The sequence below is a fragment of the Calonectris borealis genome, chromosome 16 (genome assembly GCF_964195595.1).
Source record: "Calonectris borealis chromosome 16, bCalBor7.hap1.2, whole genome shotgun sequence".
Taxonomy (NCBI): Eukaryota; Metazoa; Chordata; class Aves; order Procellariiformes; family Procellariidae; genus Calonectris; species Calonectris borealis.
This window is the reverse complement of record NC_134327.1, coordinates 13,385,500-13,408,292: the sequence shown is the minus strand read 5'-3', so window position 1 is coordinate 13,408,292 and position 22,793 is coordinate 13,385,500. Positions and strand designations below refer to the sequence as shown.

The following is a 22,793-nucleotide window of genomic DNA, read 5'->3' as shown; positions in this document are numbered from 1 at the left end:
TTCAAACACCCTGCCATCCCCCAAAAGTAGCCTTTTGCTGATGTTCAGAAGAGTCAACAATTAAAAGGCAAATACCTTAACATTTCAAAGGCTTGATGCTTTTAAAGCGCCAGGGAAGGTCAACCCCTTTGTTTAAAGTTTGAGCAAGTGAAACCAATAATTTATTTATTATACTACTTTCCAATAGCTTCCCTCCACCCCCTTTTGTTTCTCAAGGGAAGATACTCTCCCTAGGCTGACAAGTTTTAGACTACTGCAATGCGAAATGGCCGCGATAATCCTTCCCTTCCCTCCTCCAGTGGCGTCTGGGATGGAAATGCCCACCCAGTTCTTTTAGCTGTGCCAGCAGCAACGCGCTCTGTATCTGCATAGGCACAGTCAGTCACCGAGAGCCATGGCCCACGTGTCCCAAACAGCTAGGAGAAAACAGCCAAGGGGGCACGGCAGACTGATTGAAGCTGCCAGCTCTAATGCGTTGAAACGTTGTCATTCCTCTCGTAGGCTGTTAGCAAGGAGGCACAGGGGACTTCTCTGCACAGCATCTTCTCAGCTACGTTTGGGGCAGGGAAGGAGATAAAGCTTCTGTGCTATAAGAGAAAGGGAGGCCCAAGGTAACGCTGAGGGACCCCCTTCTTGACCTACCATGGGGAGGTGACACCACATAGGGTATTTTGTATGAACACATGAAAAGAGCGAGGCCTGCAGAAACAGATGAAAACACTCAAGAACAAAGCAGCCTTGTTTTGACAACCTTCTCTGGCGTTAGCGTGACAGACAAAGGGACGTCGTCTGAACGCAATAACCAGGTAAGAAGGGACAAGAGCTCTTTGCTAGAAGCAGCTTATAAAGGAGAGCCAGGTGCCTGGAGTCAAGTCTTTGCTTCTTTACGAGGCTTCTTTCTGCTTAGCATGGCTGCTTCTCTGTATTTTGTCTCCTCTTTCCCAAACCTAAACTTTTGGTCTCTGAGCTTTCCAGATGGTTTCTACTCCTTGCCTGTAAAATGCTGGAGATGGCCAGGCAGCTCTGAGTTACTGGCAGAGCAGAGCTTCCCTCCATGTGTCAGCTACAGGTAGACAAAATAAAGTTTGGGAACTCCAGGAACACCTGTGGAGCCGCAGGCAGGAGGGCAGATGAAAATAATTGCAGATAACAGTGGGAAATTTGCTTTGGCATCTGCAAGCTTTGCACCAAGAGGTAAATTCAAGTTTTTGGAGATGGTAAGAAAAGAGAGGTAAGAAGCAGTTGTCCCCGTGTCCCACTCATGTTCCTTTCCAAGCAACAGTTTTACTTTGAAGAAAGCGAGAAGGCCAGGAAACCTGCTTTTCTGAAAGATGATGCTAGCAACCAAGGCAGCATTTCAATGGAGAACTTCTAAGAAGCCTCTGTCTTCCAGCTCTGTTAACTCCTTCCCTTTCCCATTGCAGAACCAGCTCCCAGAGATCATTATTAAAAAGAACAACAACAACAAACCAGCCTCATCAGTTCTTGTGAATTCTGAAGGTCACCAATGTCACCATCAGTTATAATGACACACATCACTCCCCTCTTCACACAAACGGATTTAGAACCTCTTTAAAGGCTAGTGTCTCTTGGTGCACTTCACCCCTTCTGCTACCTCCTCTCCGCACACACGCGCTCTCCTCCAGCAGCAGCTGCTGGAAGAAATTATGAATTCCATTATTTTTCATCCAGAACAGCTTTGCAGTATATGGGAGAAGCACTGGAGGCTGCAGGCTCGTTAGCACAGGATTTGTATTGCTGCCTTCCATTTTATTCACCTTCCCAAATTAGTTGAAGCACGCCTGCCCCAAACCTGTGATTTCTGTTTAATTAAAATGCAGGTAGTGGAGTCTCCTGAACTCCAGAGCCCACCACACAATCAGATAGTGACAGCGACCTGCTGGAATAACGCTTTTGATATAGTGGCTGCTCTAACAGAGTCTTAATTTCAGCTGAGCAGAACAGCACCTCTGGTAGCAGCTGCATTTAGGGCTGGGATGAATATCAGTACCCAGCCTCTCGCTGAAAGCTCACTGCCTTCCCAATCAAAGCCGGCATCCCTGACAGCTGAACTGTTAAATGAATTAACAAAGCGAGAAGGGGGCTTGCCGACGGGGCTGCGACTCCCTTCCTAATTTCTGCGAGTGGCAGCTTTCAATTTTTCTGTCATTTGTCAGGAGATGCACATGGTTCTCTAATGAGCAGGGCAGAGCTGCAGCCAGCTCTAAAAAGGCGACGTTAGGAGGATCTTCTGGTCCACGGAGGAGAGGGATCCGGATGCTTGAGGCAGGTGGGGGAAGGACACCGGCTCTCCTCAGACCGAACAGGCAGCGCATCCTTCCCGGCTGCACTGAGCGCAAGGACGCCCAGCCCGCTCTCCTGGCACGAGGAAGAATTGCTCCTCACATCAGTGAGTTTTGCAAACATCCAGGTAGAACTCAAAATGCAGCCTTTGCCGGCGCTTTGATCTTACGGGATACTGTAACAAGAAAAAGGTTTTGCTCCAGTTGTAGCAAAAAAATCCCCCACAAAACACTTACGTCCAGCTCCCTTGTTCACCAGGCAAGTCAGGATACAGAGGTCTGTTACTTGTGTCTGGCCCGTTGCCTACCAGCAGGTTGTTCTCTCCCAAAATTTCCCTCTGCCCATCAATCAGAGCCAAGTGAGACCTGAGCGCTCGGGCTGCCCGAGGAGGCTGTTGGCTGGGGTACAGCTCAACGGCATCCCAGAGCTCAAGAGAAACTCCCCATTCGGGTGCTTTTCACTTGTTTGATTGGCAAAACTGCCAGAGGGTTGGTTTTAATGGCATTTTTTTTCAGGTTTGTCAGGGGGCTCCATTGCCTGCTTGAGCTTTTATTGTAAAAATCCAGATACGATGATAGGAAAATCTTCAAATCTAACAGAGGAGAGCGCAAGAGGGAAGGAAGGAATTACAGACACTCCTCCTTCTGCATCGCTCGTCTGGCTGCACCAGACATAGAAGCTGAACAGCACATCAACCGTCAGTATTATTTCCAGGTGCCCCACGCTGTATGAAACCCCCACCAGGACTGCACAGAATCGGGTATTTTCACTGAACTGGCCCAAACCCAGCACATTTCCCCAAAGGCACGGTGCTGTATATTCCTTTTTACAACCGAGAGGGGAATGTTCTCACACCTACCAGAATTACTGCAACCCTTACGGCAGAACGAAGCACCATTTAACAGTACTGAGACGCAAGTTATCTGGGGCCTTCAGACCAGGGACTGGTCCCCTTCAGTCATGTTGTGTTCGGTGCTATGCCTGTGTTGCCAGCACTTCTTGTCTATTGGGGAGGTTTTCTCCGGTTTTGATATGGATGCCCCATTGCTGAAGCTAAGCAGACCCATTTTTTCCAGCTTGCTGCTTAACTGCCTTTATCACGGGTAAGAACATCAGGCAAACAATAACAACAAAAACTTGTATTTCCGCAACACGCTTTAACTCAAAGGTGTGAGAAATCAATTTAAAACTTAAATTGCAATACCAGCTCCAATCACTTTACTCACAGTATAAATCACAGCCAGTTCTGGAGGTGGAAGAGGCAGTTATATAACAAAGCGTAATAACTTCACACAACAAGAGTGAAAATCGGCAGGAAGATCCTACATTCATCATTTCTACCGCATGAACCTGGGTTGTCCCTAACCAGAGGTAAATCCAGTATCTCTAAAAAACCATCTGAGTCACGCTACAACTTCAGATGTACCAGCCCTGCCTATGAAAGAAGGTCTCCTGGATATCTCGGTTTCCTCCCAAGTTTGGCTCCTTCCGTTGCCCTGTTCCCTGAGTTACGATAAGGAAGACCTGGACCGTGGGATTAAAAGACACGATATAACAGCATTTCCTTGTTTTCCCCAGCTGATTTTCTGTGCCGTGTACATGTGTATAAATGCATGTGCTGGCTCCATTTGCAGCAGCGAGATACTTAGCTCTGAAACAAAAATGTATTTTGAAGCCAGATACTGTTGGCTCCACTTGGGGCCTTCTTTGCTGCAGTTGCAGAAGTAAGTTGGAGCAGCAGCAAACTAGAAAAAAATGTAAATATTGCCAGCTGTCTCTCCAGAACCATGCTGCTCTGATTAATTTATGATGTTTTCAGAGAAAGATAGTGAATGTTACACCATATTTGAAATGAAAAGGTTAAGTAGAGTTTAAAAAAATGTGCTTTGCTTAGTTTTGAGCAATAGAATATTTAATGAATAATAATAAAAAGCATTAGTGCTGGGTTTGATAGCTTCTACATTCTAGCCTTGAGACAGAAGAACAAAAGCGTAATCAGATTCGTTCACGGCGGCAGACTGAGCAACAGGAGGGTGCATGTCGCCTATTCTTGTTCTAAGCTTCAAAAGATGCTCCTGCAGAAATTGATACCATAACTAACAACTATTTCGGCGCCAGCCTCTCTCCAGCTGGGGTCACCATAAATACAGCACCACCGTCGTGGCTGTGAGGAAGACATCAGCTATTCCAGTCCCGCGCTTCTCAGCTAGAGTTACGGAGAAGAACAGACTCAGCTGCGGGTTATCTGGGCTCTGCAAAATCACCTGCTTCACAAAGCATTCAAAGAAGTGTCTAGTTAACTGTCTCGTCCTGATTTCTGCCTGTGGCCTTCCAATGGAGGGATTTTAAAATGATCAGCAAGTGACATTTCATAAATACAGCCTGGATTCATGCACTAGATCCATAATAAGTAAAGGCATGAATAGTGCCACTGACCCCAGCTTCCGTAGAGCCTGGATGCGCGTATAGAGTCTGCATGTTCCTGACAGTAATCATCATCTGTGCCTCCAAAGCTAGCATTAAACTGGACACAATGTCTTCTTGACACAAATTACAGCAAGGTGTGGTGCACAGGCAATGTCTCTACACAGAGAGCTATAAAATAAAAGAACCAGTTTTCCAACTCTCCCTTGTTTTGTGGTTTTGTTTCTTTTCCCTTGTGGCTTTCCTGTGCTCCACTTTTCACTTCTTTAACTTGAGACAATTTTTCCCTCAAGCTAATTTGGTATGAACAGTCATCCTCCTGCAACTCCAAAAAATATTTTCTCTTCTTTCTTTCAAATGCCCTTTCTCCCGTATTCACGTAGACCAACCGGCTTTCAAATGGCAAGAAACTGTCAGTGCCAACCTATTCCAGGAGAGAACGCTCCAAAAAACTGCTAGTGATCATGATTGGAGAATTTTTCAAATAATACCTTTCCTGGTCAAATATTAAATATTATCTGGAGAATATTAAAACATGTCAGTACTTAAAAAAAAAAAAAATCAACTCATTTTCCTTTTACCTACCTGCTTCGCCCACAAACACTTCCACTGGTGTGCTGGTAGGGCTCTCACCAATTACGTTGTATGCCGTCATTAGTACTTCATACCTCTTGTATTTCTTCAACTCTGAAAATGTAAAATATTATATTATATATAATTATTTATACTGCATTACAGGTATTTTTAGACTCCATCACCTCTTTATCACCAGACTTCTCTCTCGTGAAATACAGCATTAAACAGTACAATTAGTGCAATCTCTACTTCCATCCTTCCCTAATTCACACATCGCAGCAGGATTTGCATAATTATGAAAGATCTTTGCAATGAAATGGCAGGATTTTCCAGTGTTTCCTCACAGTGTTGCTCCAGTAAGAGGAATCATTCCTGACGGATAACTAGCTAGAGGAACATCTCCAGGTCATTCTTAATGACAGAAAAAGGCGGGACTTTGCTTTGAGTCTTCAACATACGGGCTCCTTTTGATCTCTACTGGTAGGAAAGAACATGGCTTCAAGCCTTTGCCTGATCCTAGGGACTTTCATCCGGGAGTCATTTGGCAGCTGCACTGCTCAGGAACGTCACTGCTGAAGCAGGGTGCAGAAGAAGATCTGCAGCGGGGAACCTGGAGTCCCATTCGAAGGACTGCATGGGTATCTTTCTCCTTCAAAGTGACCACAGCCTGAACATCAATCGCAAAGCGAAAGGAGAATTTGAAGTCTGGACTCCATTTGGCCACCAGGCAACCAATTTCTTTGCTGACATATAGAAACTACTCTGACAGATGAGGTAGGAAAGCGAGCAGTGTGAAAAAACCTAGAAAAACCCAATTGTATGAGGGTAATTAGTAGATGCAAATGAAGGTGGAGTAGAATCATATCAACGTCATTAGGGGAGGCAGCGCCTGAGCAGTTTCATTCCAGATTTTGCATTTTCAGGATGAAAGAATCAATCCTAACAGAAATATTTATAATCTAAAATATTTAACAGTGAAATTAGAGTAAGAGAGTGATCAATAATATAAATTGCTGTATTTAAATGAGCATTGAATTGATTAAGATGTGCATGGCCAGGGGTCCAAATTTCTCCCTTTGCCAATAATTTTCTCTGCTATCTATGAATCACCCTTAACTCTGTGGCTGACAGTACAGCATCGGTTTGGTAAGGTTCAATAAGCCTAATCGTACAGGTTCGTCTAATTCCAGTTTCGCGGAAATGTTTACAAGTGGTGTGCTCCTATGTCTGACTCAGAGTCCAGCATCATTCCCCAGTCTCAGGCGTGCTGTAAATGATATCCGATACATCACTAACTTTTTGATGCGATACCACTAAACTCAGATGGACTGCAAAACACGTAGCAAGCAAATCAGCAATAATGATGCTAAGTTTGTAAACAAATAAACAAAAAATAGTAAGATATATAGGATATAGCACCGGGCAGCTTGTACAGGGAAATTTTAATTGCTGCCATGAAAAGCCACAAGGGAGATTTTAGTGTTAACTGGATGTGGAAGAAAATGGAACACATGAGAGCTCATGCATGCTTTGTTTCAGTGGGGATAGGGCTTCATTTTTTTTTTTTTTTAGCCCATCACAATCTGTGACTCAAAAGCCTTGGGCAAAACCCATCTAGTGAACCATCATCACCACAAAGCAACTAGCCTTTTAACTCTGTCGAATGGTATTTTATTCATTTCCAATTGAAAACACCTCTGGAGATGCACATAAATTCATTGGGCCCTCTCTAAACTGGCCTCCTACTCACGGAATGCCTGAGCATCGCAATGCTTGAATCATAGGACTAACGATGTGATACAGCTAAACTCAGATGGACTGCAATATATGTAGCAAACGAATCAAAATTCATTTAGCATCAGCAATACTGGGTTGTTACAGTCAATAATGTTTTACCTTCCCAGCAGCCACATTTTTACAACAGCTACCTACTCGCACCGTCAATGTCTCTTGATGTAGGGAAAGCAAAGGCTTAAAGAAAAAGAAACTCAAGAAAGCAGAATCATTAATCTGTGTTGATTTCTGCTAGATCCACTGAGGAGAACCACAGGAGTTTGCCTATAGTGTATTTTGAACCATTACAAAGAGTCTCATCTAAAGGCAATGTGCACTTACGTGTTAATTCGTACGTCGTTAATGCAGAGCTGCTGTTCACTGTCTTGAAGCTGCTTTGGGCTATTCAGGGTAAGCAAAGCAGAAAGCTTGTTACAGTGCAAGGAAATAGTTATCGCAAATGATGTACAGCAGAGACAGAGGCAAATGATGCAGCGCACACATACACAGTTTGAGCTTTAGGACTATACCTTGAAGGGCAATAAAATCACATCGCTCTCTCATAACACATCAAAAGCACCTCACTCACACGGGGCTGTTTCATTTCCTCCTCAAACAGAGAATCTCACAAATATACAACACAGAAATGTTCTGACTCCTAGACTAAACAGAACAAATGAGTAAAAAGGAAACGATTTCTAGGGGGGAAGCTCTCGACACTGTATTACATCCTTATTTCTCAACATGCAAAATTCAAAACCTGAAGAGCTGCAGGGTAAAGACCTGAAACACAGGCCACAAAGAGCGAACACTTACAATAGGACAGGACCCGTTTCTTTAAATGTGTGTTAGATTTCCCACAGTTTCACTTATATAATTCAATATTCCTACTGTGAGTGAATTGTAATAATATGCTAAGCTGTGCAAAACCATAGATCAGTGAGGAACAGAGGTGTACTAAGGTGAGAGTTGTCATATTGTGAGAAGGAAGAGGGAAATTTCTCTTAAAATACCCTTGTCTCCACCCCTTTCTCTCTCTCTTGACTCCCTGGAGAGGTACAGCATGTTTTTTTCTACTCTACAGCTCTTGGGAACATAGCTGCAGGGCCAGCCGAGAGGAGGGAGAGAGGAAACGGGTAGGTTTCCCAGGCTGCCTGGCTTGTGAGACTAGAGAGCATCCAAAGTCATTATTTCATGATAATATCCAGAGTCAGTCATTCAGCTTTTGTCCAGAAAAAACTGCTTATGCATACCTACACTTATAGGAGCTTTAGATCTCCACCTCTGTCCTGGTGAAAACTCTGTACAGTCTGAGAAGTCTCATTCAGCACTGACCATATAAGTGAGGTCAGAGTTAGGTGCTTACGTCATATTTAAAGCATCCACTTTTTCCACACCCCCACAAAAATCACTCTTGCTTTTGTAGAAGCCACTTTTATGGGTTCAGGGAAACATGGAAGATGATGTAAGATATTAAAATAGTCTCACTCAACCCTATCTGCTGCTCTTACAGTATTATCTTATCCTGAATATTCCACTGACATAAAACAGGACAAGAGCTGGTCCCTCCGTGAGCACGTCTCGTTGCTGGACCATATCTGTCAGGGTACTGAGTGCTCACATCTTCGCCTCCCATCATCTTATTCTGCCTATTCTTCCCTCTGATTTCCTTTCTAGCCTTTGTCTAAAAATCCTTTTAAATTTTTCTATTATTCCTTTCCCTCTCCACCTTCTTTCCATGTGAGCCAAAACCCCCAGTGACTAACACGGCAAGCATACACCTTAAAATTCTTGCTTGCTTTTGCTATTTTCTTCCAAAATAGGAACAAGCACTTTGAAATTGTAAAAATTCTATTTAAAATTTCTCCTCAGCTGTTTTCCTATACTGCAAAAAGAAAAATGTCAATTATAAAAACTATTAAAAAATAGCAAGAAGGAAAAAGGTTCCCAGCTGAGGAAAATGAAGTCTCTCTCTTTTTTGTCTGATGGCAGAACAAAGTATACCAGGGTAATCGTGAAATGGAGGTAGCAGAAAGCAGGAAATCAGAGGATACGTGGGGGACAGAACATCAATTCAAGCATGCTGGCATAGATTAGCATGTACCATTACAAGTGATGCTGATCAGACAGAAGTTATTAGCATTTTTCAGCATCTTCACCCTGATTATGTAAAAGCTAAATTATCCCCAGCACTCTTAGACATAATTGTGTGTTACTTCCATGGGGCAAGAGGGCATATAGTGTCTGGTATAACGATGATTACCATTCTGGGATATTAAAGGGTCCAAAACACAGGCTTACGTGTGAGCTCTGCTCTTAAAGCTGAAGGGTTCTGGATGGTTTTGGATTCTGTTCCAGCTCCCGTGTCGTAATCCAGCTCCCGATAGTAGATCCGGTATCCCAAGAGCAAGCCATTTAGACTCTCAACTTTGGGTGGCTGAAAAACATTCACATTAAGAATGGGCTTAAGATGTGCATTGCAACAAGCATCCATCACAACGGGCAGTAGCTGACACCGGTCCTGTGCAAAGGGACACAGTGCGCTCTGGTGAAAATAGCCATTAATAACATACAGGGTCAAAGGTTGTGTAATTTGAAAAACACAAGTTAAAGGCAACTTTGATGATTTCACTCAGCTGTGGCAATTACAAAAGGCTCTTTACTTAAAAATTGACACCTGAGGCACTACACTAAGAGCTAAGCTCCTTTCCTTTCGTCCACAGAAACGTGTGTGATAAAGAATACAAATAAGCATGTCCCTGAAAATGCATGTTGCTGGCCAGCAACAGTGGAACAGCAAAACAGTATTTCACTTCTTCCAAGATGAAAAGAAATAAATTATTTGTCAAAGACAGAATTTCTTTAGTGGCTATTTTCCTTGGGGACTGCTCACAGAACATTCTTCATTTGGCATTGTTTTACTGAAAGACTAATGAGAAAATAACAAAGACTTGGTGTGTTCTGGCTTTAATTAGAAAGATGAAAATAGGTCTAATAGCCTCAGAGAGCCCTTTAGAGAGGAGTCACAGTATGATGGACTCTGGTGTGTGGCATAGGTCCAGTCCCACAGGCAAACCCAGGTCTCCTCCGTAACAGCTTGGAGCGGTACGGTACGTATGGCCATTGGGCTGGCTCAGATACGGGATTTTTTATTTCTGCAACATGCTGGAAGATGCTCAAAGACATAGTACCTCAGCGAGGATTCTTCAGCAGCCCCTCACATCTTCCTTCAGGTACAGATATACAGCCAGTACACTGAAAAGGAGATTTTTGTCTGAATGGCTTGCTTAGAGACAAGCAAAAGGATTCTTCATGTTTGGGAAAAAAATTACTTTCCTGAGTCTAATACAGGCTAAGAACTGCAGAGAAGAAAAGACGCCCTGAGCCATTTATCTTCTAAAGACTCTTGTACTGAAATTTAAGGGGCTGAAAATATAAATGCAAAGGATCTTAATGATGATCTCGCCTTTAATCCAGAAAGACTCCAAGCGGTCTTGAGAACTTTACTAAGGAAAACCTTCTGCCCATTGTGGAAAAATTAACCGCTGGTGTGAAACGCTGTCACAATAGAAGGTAATACCACATGTAATTTTAATGAAGAAAGTAAGAATATTTTTACAGGAAAGGAGGAAGATATTTGGTAATAATCTAGCATTCTGCTTCCAGAAATGACAAGAATTTTCCATTACTTCATTATGATGGCAAGAGGAGAGAGAAGGCTGTCCTGTCTTAGTGCAAAGGCCTTTGCTTTGGGTGAGGGCTGAAGGAATTAAGTAGAAAGATTGCAGCTTATGGAAACCAAAAAAGAAAATTACATGAACCAGACTATAGGAAAGCTACACAGCTACCAGGAAAAGGAGCAGAAACTGCTCCTGCCAGAAGCTGCCTTCTTTTGCAGTGGTCCTGCCCAGAGCCTGCTGAAAGCAACCCAAATAGTCCCAAGATCTTGCTGTACTTCCTCCGCATCGTTGGAGAACCTCATTCATCTTTGTTTCATGCTCATTATTGTGCTCCATCCTTTGGAGAAGCTCTGACCACCTTTCACTATTATTTAGCATCTGCATACAGAATGATCTAGGAATACAGGCTTGTGAGGGACCTCAAGAATCATCAGGACTAGGCCCTCAAGACTGCAGAAAGTCACAAACAGAGCAACCTCCACCAGAAGACAAGCTGATTTTTCTGCTTCCCAGTATTCATATTGGAAAGCTGTTCCAAGCCTCGCTACTTGGGCAGTTAGAAACTTTCATTTAATTTCTAATCTAAATAATTCATAGCTAGTTTATAACCATTTGTTCCTGTGCTAACCCATTGCCTTTTGGGTTAAACTGTTCTTCTCCCTATGGGGTGTTCACTCCCACCATGTATTTTAAAAAGGGCAATCATATTCCCTCTCAGACTCCATTTTACAAGGCAAATAAATCAACCTCTTGCACAACAGCCTTCCTGAGTCTCAGATTGAGCCCCTTGTCCAAGGGACTGAGCAAATAGACCAAACAAAGCGACAGCCTTCTCCAGGGCTGCCTGATGACATGGTCGCTCATGGACCAGCCGAAACGTTCTTCTCCACAAGGTGGAGAAGATGAGATGGGGTTTACTAGTATACCTATCATGATCTTTTTTTTTAATTTTCCGATCTTCTGACTTTCCTCTTTTGTTTTCTGTGTTATACTGAAGTTGCTTTAGCTCTGATGGTGCCCCAGCAGAGAAGGGCCCCACAGCACGGCAGTGTCCTTGCCTCCCTCAGGGAGGAGTCACAGCGCAAAGCACGAGGACTGCCTTCTCCAGAGACAGGGTAAAGGAGGCACCGTCCCACCAAGATACGTGCATCACCACAAAGGAGAGAGGCTGCAAGAAAACAAAGCCTATCCAGCATGGAAATAAACTTCACACAATGAAAAAAATACTGTGAACGTTACACAGATTTGTATTTCAGTTAATTATTACCTAGAAGGAAGGTGCTCTTGGGAAGATTCAATGTCTTTTCCTATTTTAACTATTAATCTTTTTTTTTTTTTAAATTTAAAAACAAAAGTTGAAGTGGGATATCCTACAGAATCTTAAAAGGAAAATGCTGCTGAAGCCAAGAAAGAGACTGTTACTCCCTGGTCTGCCATATAACTGCCTAAAGCTTAATTCCTCATTGTGGTACAACACTGATTTGTTGATAGCAAGCATTGTTTTCTTACGCTTTCATGTGATTCTCCGTTATTCCTTCCTTTAAATTTAGGACAGGAAAGCTCAGAAAATAAATGGCTTGAAAACTGTCTTTCTCCTTGCGATGGAAATGATGATTCTTTCCTGAAAAGGGTACTCTGCTAAAAGGTCAGGTCTTCCCCTTCCTATCTGTCTTTCGTGGACAAAACTCTGCTTTTGATGTAATGGATTATTTAGGATTTTGTAGGAAGGCCCGAGGGATCTGCTGAAATAGGTAAAATGATTATGAGTGGCAGCCCGTAATGTTGTGCAGAACGAAGAGAAACTTGTGCTATTTAAAAATAAAATTTAAAAAAAAGACTAAAATGTAAGTTTGAATAATTGTTATCTCTGAGGTAGAGGCAGAACAGTACATGATCCTGATGTTAACTGTAACATCCTCCCGAACATCGGAAATAGCCTTGCATTATTGATACAACAGACCTCAATGGAAATTACTTATTTTCATCCTACTTTAAATTTAAAAATAATGGACTGATTGGACCAAGCAGCTGAAAGCACAGATAATGCATCTAGAGTTTGTTTTATGAATTATTAACACAGTTCAAAGTTAAAAATTTAGCTTTGCTTGGAAATCTACTCTCCCATTTAGCTTGACTGTTGTTTTCAGTTTACATTATTTCTTAGACACTGCTGTGAAACTTCCTCTTAATTGGAGGCTATTGTGGGACTTGAAGATTTTTGTTTATTTGAAAAATACAGTACGGCTGAATTACCAGGACCTATTAATATACATGGAGTAATGACATATAATCGCCCACAACTCCCTTGAGATGGCTCTGGCACAACAACCCCATTTCATTTTCATGAAATAAAAAGCATCCAATTACCTAAACAACCACCTATTTCACATTAACTACACACCAATAATCAGTCAATTGGGGGAACGTTTATTTCTGTGGTACATCATGCCTCACATCCTCTTTGTCCTCTCTTTGTATACTTTTTTTTCCTTCACTGTGGGCTTTATTTGTAGGTGGGGCGGTAGATTTACCTCTCTCCATAACTCCTTTGGTAAAACTGTTCAACATCTCTTCTATTTGTTCAACATGCTGTAAGCAATGATGTTGCTTAGTATTATGCTGCGTGAACTTGGGCCAGCAACCCAGTAGTACCGCCAGGCATATTTTTAAAGCGCTGCTGCATAGCAATAAACAGACCCTCATACATACATTTTTTTCCAAAAATGCAAGGAGCCCCATCTGTACTGTAAACGCGTATGTACATTTTTCACTATAATGCAATCTGTCCAAAGTTATCCGTATTACGTGTGTGGGACATTGTCTCGGGAGCAGGGTGGGCAGAGGCTTTCCAGGATAGGTTACGGATAACGTGCAGTACCCCACTGGGTGCCCTCTATTAATGCTCACTCTGCAAAAAGAAGCCTCAGGCACTGGGTCACAAAATGTTCCAGCATCTCCCAGGAGGCCAGTATTGAAAGATAAAGGAAGGCAGAAGAAATGCCTATATAAAACGCAGACTTGGCATGAATACTTTCACATCCAACTCAGAGATATTACGGAGAGCTCAAACTTCCTTTCTTTTCTCTGAAGAAATCTCAATTTTTAGTCCTCAAAGAGCCAAAAGAGCATGTGGAGGTTCCTCAAAGGTATAAGCAGGATCTCAGGCACCGCATACGCTTCTGATTGTTTCAGCAGCTGAAGGAGGCAGCATGCGATGCGAACAAAAGCGAGCTTTTAATTACCTGATCTTTACCTGTGCCGCACCCTATTGAACGTTTTCAATGGAAAGATGCACCTCTATTGATACCAATGAAAGGACAGGGGAATCCGTACAAGTAATGATCTTGGGCATCGCCACAGAAACTCCTTTACCTCCCAAGCTTTCCCTCATGGGGCACAAAGTAAAGGCAACGGCCAGAAATTTCCATCCATCACTAAAATATATGCCTGGATCAGGAAAATAAGGAAGTAGCTGCAGTCCTTCAACTTTACAACAATACTTCCAGCTAAGGAAAAGGTCCCTTGCAACGGACCATTAAGGTCAACAAGTCAAAGCAACCAAAAAATTGTTCCAGAAACATCAAAATTTTTCATTTTACCTACCTGCCACTGCACAAGAACAGATGAAGTCGTGTGGGGAGTTACTAACACAGAACTGGGCGGTTCACCTGGAACTAAACAAGAAAAAAAGGTAACCAAAGCAGTTATAGCAACAGGGTAGAAAACAGGCAGCTTTTATTCATCAGATTCTCTTTCTTCGTTGCTGAAGAAAATCTTCCATCCCAGCTGCTACGTGGTGGGTCTCAAAAGCAATGCGGTGGATATGAATATTGCAATCCAGGCAGAAGCCAGCCACCTCTCGTACATCCCTTGCTCTGTCTGTGGCCTTGGCAACTTGGGCAGGAATAAGAGAAGAGCTGAGGGCATAAATCTGGAGGAAGCTGCAGCATTCCAGCCACTCACAAACAACTGGAACAACAAGTGTGAGCAAACTGCTCCCAGATTTTCCATGATGTTTTTGCCACAGCTGGGGCAAACCTACCTTGTTTTTAGGAGTCTGTGTCATGTATTCACATTATTTTAGTTAGGATAGCTTGATTTACCATGGGTTAACCCATTCCTGCGCCCATGGTCTATAACATATACACACACACACTTTAGCAGCTCAAATACGAAGAAGGGAAGGCTTATCAGGAGCTGACAGCCCTCCACAGTGCAATGCTCTAGTGGCAGCGCCAGGTTTGCTCAGCAGAATAAATCTTCAGTTTGTTAAGGAGGTGAGAAGCTTTCACAGTGTTTCCCTATTGTATTGTGAGGAGGCCAAGCACAACTCCGGATTCACTGTAGCTAAATTAAAAGAGAATTGAAAATAAAATTTTAAATTCCGAAACAGTGAGTCAGTGTTGCCTCATTTAGTACCGGTTACAGCCTGCACCAGTACAGCAGCTGCTGTTCAGGAAGGTGGAGAGTCAGGATGTTCTTAAAAGCTGCTAGGCACATTATTCAAGTATTACATGGGTTCTCGTTTAACTTAGGATACTCCTGAGCTTTATCCTCTGTTTTTCTGATTTCAAGATCACATTCTTTAAAAGTTCCTTTGCAAAATTGCTTCCTATTTTTATATCTCAGTGTCATATTTAACTAGTCATTCCTTGCACTGTATTAAATACTGGCTGATTCCTAGCACCACACACACACATATCCCAGTATTACCCCATTTCCCAGGCTAAGGGTAAATACGATGCTTTTTCACACTTTCCAGAGTTCCTTTCTCCATTCAAGACATCAGAGCTACTTCTGCATTCAGGCATTGACTTTATACAATCAAGAAATTAGAAGCTGATCTCTAAGGCTAAAAATAAAAGCCTTGTCAATGTCATTCACAGTTTATTAGCCCTGATCTGCAGGATTAAATGATCATGTTTCCAGGAGCTTCATATTCTTTCTTATACCTCAGCAATTTTGCCGTATTGCAGACTGATGTAGATTGTGAGTGAAAACAATTGAAGAAACTTCTTCAAATGTATGCATGGTTCTACATTTATTTTTAACGATCTCTTGTAAATTATTCAATTTCTGCAAAGATAATGGTTAGTGGAGAGTTTGGAAGCCAATCAAATGGAGTTTAATTCCATTTTGAAACTCCTGAAAGTATGATTCATTATCAAAGGGCACAGCAGGACACTTAAGGCTGCCTGTTATTAATTCAGCCACATCTCATTACTACCTGTATCAATCTCCCATGAACAAAACTGCATTGGATGTTGAATTTTCTCTCCACCGTCCCAGCGGAGAAAACATTGCAGCGGGTCCAGCAAACCTAGGAGCGCTGGGGAGCACCCATCCCACGGCGATGCCCCCCGCGTGCCTCTCCTCCTCGCTTACCATCCTGCAGAGTTGTGACCGCTTCGGTCTCTGCGCTGAAGTCACTGTCTCCGATATCGTTGGTTGCTTTCACGCGCAGTTTGTAAGAGGTGAATGGGTTCAAGCTGTGGAATGTAAAAAACAAGGCTGAGGGATGCCATCACCCCACATCATCAGAACAAGCCTCTACAGAGAACCTGCCCATTAGCAACTAAAGTCCTTGAGCAGTTTGTCTCTTCTCCACACCGCCTTTTCTTTGCGGCCTCCCCCAGCTTCCTCAGGACATGGGGGTGTTCGCACCCTTGCTGCCATCGGCATCTTCTCAGATTTCCATCGGCCCGAGTTCCTGAAAACACGTGTGGATTCATAGCTGAATCTGGCTCCAGAAAACAGCCATGAAGCTGCAGTTCATGGAGCAGCCTACGACTGGGGCTTGTTGGAAAGGACAAGATGTGCTGTTATCCCAGTTTTGCAGGGCTATGCAAAACCTGGCTTTCAAGGTGCTTTGCCTGAGATAGCCTCAAAACAGATCTGTGGGTCAGCTCATCCTCAGTGCATGGATGGGGATGACAGGTAGCGTGCCCAGGGTCAGCCAGCACGCAGCAGGCACTGGGATTCAGAGCGCCAGCCTTCTGACTAATCCAAGAGACCATACCGTTTGATCAGTGCGTTTTATTCCTCCTAAATTTCAAATTAATGCTATTACTTGGATTATTTAATAAAGACAGTAACAACAGGTTCCCTGTGGCTCTTTTATCTTTGCAGTGCTTTAAGATATGCAAAGAGTGATTTCCAGCTGACATTACCTTAGCAAAGATTCTTCTGTCTTGGCTTGGCAGGGAGAAGGTGTGGGGGAGGCTGCCTTTTGCATCACATGCAGAGGCTAGAAATGCAGAGCTGTAAGTTACGGGGGATTTAGCTAATTAATTGGTAGTGTCTAGCCATCAGCTGGCAGATGTAACACTGGCTACAAACCCAAGTAAAGTTACTTGTAAGGAATGATTAAACATCAAGGGATAATGCATTCTGATGGGCAGCACTCCCGCATCACGCATGTACTACTCTTCTGGATTTTCACAGGAAAATGCTTTTAGCAACGGGGAAAAGAAATCTTTTCAGTAGTGCCACCCTATTAGGACACTGTTACTTACCTACAGCAACTTGAATAATTTGAACCATCTTTTTTGATCTTTTGTTTTCAGTAATGTCAATGTCAAGCCTAAGTGACGTAGTTGGTTTCCTTGATTTTACAGGTTTTGACTGGAAAGAGACTGGGTATAACTCAGGGTGAGTGTAACGCCTCCAAGGTCAATGAATCAGATCTATATTTGTACCTATAATTGTCAAGTTTTCTTTTTTCTGCACAGTTAGACAAAAGGATAGCACTGTATCTGTATCTTCTGGCACCTGACCAGTGAGCTGCCATATACCATAGCCACTGATGTTTTTATAACAGACCTGAAAAATCTGTATCTGAATGCTTTGAATACTTGATTCTCCAAAAGCTCACAGCCTTTTAGAAATAATCTGATTTGTACTAGCTGGTCAATAGAGGAAATGGACAGCAAAACAAGAAGCTTCTCACAGACATTCAATTGCTTTCACAGATGTTACAAGGACTTTAATTACAACAGCATCGCTGAGGATATAATGAAGCCTGAATAACCAAGTTTAAACATTCTGATGCTATCTATAAACTTCAGTATGGAAAATACAGATAAAAATGCTTCTCATTTCATCTGGAAAAGCTTATATAGAGATAATTGCAACGCAGCATTGAGAGTGGATTTTAACATCAGTCACTACTGAAAGGATTTTTAACTAGTTGTATTTTACAGAGCATCATGTAGCTGCATATGGTTCAGCCTGAGTAGCGTTATCTACCGTGCTGAGCTTTCAGGAAGGGCTTCAAAAAGATGCATTGCAATCCACCTTTAATTAGATTTATTGCATGACCTTCAGCAAATCTCTCAAATGTTGTTCATAACACCATCTCTAAAATGGGAGCAGTGACCTCACTTAACCTCTCTCCCCCCAAAAGACTGTGAAGCTGAGTAATGCGCTTTGGCTTCCTACCTGTTGGAAGTGGAAAGTGTGGGAATTTCTATGCTAGCCTGGGATCATATGGTACCTTTCAATAATGCAGGATGTTGCCTCGTGGCTGATGGAAGAGGAGTAGGTTTGCCAGTCTCCTTTTGGCAGTTCTCGCACTTGTACTGTAAAATACCGAATTGGTGAAGATCCATCACTTCCAGGGACCCACTTCAACAGCAGACTCCGTGACGACACATCACTCTGGGGGGTCATCAACTGCCTGGGAGGTGCTGGTCGTTCTGCAATTAAACCATAATTTGGTACTTTGAGAGGAAATTCAAGCTAACATAAAAAGTGACAGCCTGAACAGATTTTCATAGTGATAATGCCACAAGAGATTGAACTTCTGGGTTTGCCCCATGAAGTGTACAAGCCATCCCATTCCTTAACCTTCTACTGCAAAGAAGAGCAGTAAAACTTATTCTTATCTCCCTGCATAAAATGTCTCCAGTTGAATATACTCTTTCCTAGCAACAGACCTCAAACTTTGGAGGGGGGTCTTAGCCTGGCAGGTTAAGGCAGAATGACTAGGACCAGCAGCCAAGCAAACCAAGGAAGCCTTTAATGAAACTCAGCTGTGCTTCCAGCAAGCAATTGCTCTTTTGACAGAATTTGCCTGTAAACTAGTTCAATTTTTAATCTGTGCTTACTACTTGGTACCGCAGGACTACGTTCTGTCTATGCTACGTAGCATCCTCTTCCACCAGTTACTCCCCAGTCGAGGCATGAAGAAGAGGAAGGGATGAGCTGGAACAGGCTGGTGTGTAGCAGAGTCCAAGCACGTGACTCACAGCCAATCCTAAACTCCTGCACCGGTTCTCTCTGGCAAGGAACCGGGAACCATCAGCAGCTCCTGCTGCTGCTTCTAAACCCCAGCTTGGAGACAGAGCAGAGCTGGGGCTTGGGTACCTGCTGCAGTTCACTTCCAGACCTCCCCAATTCTTCCCTTCATACCCACTAACCTTGAGCCTGCAAAGTCAAACCAGCAGTGCCAATGCTGAGGGAGATCTCTCCAGAGTAATTACCCGTACACCTTTTAGATGAGGCAGGGAATGGCAATGCGGGTGTAAGCATGCCAGTCCCCAACTGTTTCAATATAGATCTCCTTTCCCGTCACTGTGTCTCCGCACTCCATCGATTTCAATAGAGAAACTCTATAGAGTGAGGAATAATTGTTTAATTGTTTATCATGAAGACTATTGATTCTGATTAAAATGTGTGGCATGTAATAAAGCAGAAATTGATTGGAGACACCGCAGTGACTTGCTTTTGAGAAGCAATTCAATTCAATTCCATCAGCGCTTGTTTCCATAAACACACCTCTGCCTGCCTGGTTCTTCACAGCTCTGTATGGCGAGCACTTCATTTCCCTACCATCCCCTAAAACCATTTCCTATATGTTTTGGCATTTCTCTGCAGCGTGCTCTTGCTGACATCAGTGCCCAAAGATTTGTAAGCTATTAGCTGGAGGAAGCCCTCAGTGCCAGCAGCCTGCGAGCCGGAGTACAATGCAAAAGGTCAATGCCTTACACTGACAGGCTGAGACAGGTATTCAGGGTTACTCTATCAGAGGAAGCGAGTGTCATGCAGGGATTTAATACTCTTTGTTGATAAGCTTTAACCAGCTTGCAGTTTTGGGCAGGTCAGATCTTGCAGTCAGTCTCCCATGATTGGGTTTCCTTCCGCTGCTAATGGGAGATCTTAAAATCTCTGCATTGCAAGATATACTTCCTGACTGTTTGTACAAAACCATTAGTATAAAGAGTTTATTTATGGGAGTTTAGCCACAAGCAAATGCTAAGGTGAGCTGTTTGTGCAGGAATGTAAGGCCAGGCCATATGACTCAATGGACTCCTTTTAATTTCTTGCTGCATTTACATCTCCTGACTCAGTTCTGCCTTGATCACCAGTGTTAACTATTCTGAGGGGTATCATACCACTATGGAGATTCAAAGCACTACAGAAGAACCTCTGGAGAATACCGCTACAATTCAACTTGGGATCTGTAAATCACAGGTATCATTGTAAAATGTAAAGATTTATATTGCGATTACCCAAGGAATTTAAAAGGACAAGTGCGACCAATTTTGCTAACTTTCAAGGGAATTTTTGTTCTTCCCTACCTTAGGATCAAGGACTACAAGGATATTAAATACATTTTTATTAATGGAAATTAAACATCTCTTCACTGTAGAATATTTATTGTCCTGTATACAAGTTTCAGGTTTGTTTGATTATTTACTTGTTAGCAGAAGAGCTGCACTGTATATCATCTCCTCATATCAATCTTGCTGATGTGAGATTACACATTTTTCTCTCTACACGTTACATGTGGGATCACTTCAGTTAACTCTCAGTGCCTTGGGACTCGGTTCCACAGCACGCATAGAGACACAGCAGAGCCATCCATCAAAAAGAGAAAGGGTTCATTTTATACTAGAACTTGCCTATTCAAGATAACCGTAAAGCATTGATAGCAATGAGGGATCCGTGTTCCCGCAGCAGAGCTGGGAGTTCTGCCTTGAGCTATTGTGTATCCAGCAACAGCTTGTGCATGGTCTGGGAAATCTGAGCACATTTTATTGAAAAGGATAGGCTCCAAGCTTTGACTATTCACTTCATTGGGCATGGTGGGTTTTTTTTGAAACTTCCACAGCAATCAGACAAGGGTGGAAGAACTCTTGAGCTGATAAATCTCTTTGATGGACAGTATCTTTAGTAGAGGCACTTTAAGTTTCCTAATACAGCTCTAGAGGTTCTTTCTCCGAGGACTGCACGGTTATGCGCTGGGAAGGCTGCACATGACCTGGAGAGCTATGCCGGTGGGAATTTTAACACCAACCAGACAGGCCAGAAGTAGTTGAAATGTACCCTAGAGGTCCCTGCTGCTGGTGGTTGAATATCAGGCCAATGCCCCTTCTTCTTAGAAGTGTTATAGGAAAGCTATAAGGAAGACATTGTGGGCAAATAGCATGGGAAATCCTTAGTCTTGCACTAAATGATTCGCAAGGTGTAGAGAGGACTTAAAACAAGAGATTGCTTATAGGCACATTTTAAGAACTAAAAGTAAGTATAATTGGTTGTTTTATAGTGCAAGACTTGGGCAAAAGCCAACACCAGGCACACAAGCACATGCAAAAGTGCTAACAATAGTTGAAAGACGTCTGTGGAGGTCTGCCCTAGTTACCTGCTGAAGGGTGCTTCTCTCTGAACTGCAATTTTCAAAAATGGTTCTAATTTTTGAGGGAGAAGTTTTCTTAAAGATCAATATCCAGATAGCACAATGGGTCAGAGCGGCATGTGGCACAAAATCCAGTGATGCACAAGGGAGTGATGCTTGCAAAGTTACCCTGCTAGTTTTGACTTTGCCAGCTCAAGAGACCAGATACATGCTTTGGAGTGGAACACGGCATATGGTACAAGACCAGAGGAAAACTCACACGCCTGTTCTCTACCAATACATTCTCTTTTAGCTCTGAATTAAAAAAAAATAAAATCTCCATGTACAAGTAGAAAATATATTTTTTCTAACTGGCAGCTCTAGAGATCTGTTCTAAGACTGCAGAATCGAGCAGTTACTTAAGCCAAAGCATTAGAAACAAGCAATGATGCAGAGCAGATTCTGTAATACCTTATATGTCTTTCACATTTTGATACGTTTGTGTCTAAGCATCTGGTTTCATTTATACACATGTAACTCCTGCTTTCTTCAAGTAGGTTCCCTACAGAACAGAATTTGATTGGAGATTCAGAATGCAAATAACCATTTTATGGCTGATGCAAGAAGCAGAAAAATTCTGGGCGATCCAGATGCAAACACTCTGCTTGAGTGCGCGGCAGTGAAAGGCCAAAGTAATTACTAACACATTAGGTCAGGACTGAGGTACAATGGAGGAGCTGTGGAGAAATCCTGCAACATCACCGCCTCTCGTTTTGCGTTCCCTAATCAATATAATTCATCCATCACTTACTTTCTTAAGATTGCAATCTTTCTAGAAAACGAGAGCGCTGAAAAAAAGATCTGACTGCAGAAGGAGGCTGCATATGGCCAATATAGCAGCTGATGGAAAAATCAATCTCCAACAGCCCGGCAGGTTAGAAGAACTGTGTCTCATAAAAGTCTGTCTTGCTCACCAGTTTTCTCAAATCATGATGTTGCTATGGTTTGGGGCAGGTTTATGGGGTGAGAAGGAGGAGGTGTACAGGCTGTAGCCTGTTATTAAAATTCCCCTAAGTGCAGCACAGGCTCCAAGGCATGCAACAGAAAGTACCTCAACCTGTGGCTGCAAGCATTACCTCTTTTTTCTGTTGTGATCACTGTGGCTTCCAGAGGCTCCCCCCAGCCCTGCCTGGTCTTGGCAGATGTCCGAAAGATGTATGCTGACTCAGGGGTGAGATCTGTAGCAGTAAACTGCCTGACTGTTGAACCAACCTCCACCGTCGTGAACTTGTTAGGGCTGCTGCTGGCCAGACGGTAGGCAATCTGGTACCCTGAAATCACAGCATCAACAAGGGAGAGAAAAAAGGTTAGGGTTAGGGACAAAAGAGCACCAAAACTATTAATTCATCATAATTACT

General features: G+C 42.9%; 1 protein-coding gene across 1 annotated transcript in view; it reads right to left on the bottom strand.

Moving 5' to 3' along the window:
* Positions 1 to 22,793, bottom strand: part of SDK1 (sidekick cell adhesion molecule 1) — a 419,426-nt gene that overhangs the window by 44,119 nt on the left and 352,514 nt on the right. The window contains exons 29-35 of the mRNA XM_075165332.1: positions 22,512 to 22,706; positions 18,253 to 18,454; positions 16,143 to 16,246; positions 14,361 to 14,431; positions 9,379 to 9,514; positions 7,420 to 7,479; positions 5,314 to 5,415 (exon numbers count right to left, since the gene is read on the bottom strand). Of these exons, the coding sequence (XP_075021433.1) occupies positions 5,314 to 5,415; positions 7,420 to 7,479; positions 9,379 to 9,514; positions 14,361 to 14,431; positions 16,143 to 16,246; positions 18,253 to 18,454; positions 22,512 to 22,706 (870 nt within the window). The remainder of the gene's footprint in view (positions 1 to 5,313; positions 5,416 to 7,419; positions 7,480 to 9,378; positions 9,515 to 14,360; positions 14,432 to 16,142; positions 16,247 to 18,252; positions 18,455 to 22,511; positions 22,707 to 22,793) is intronic.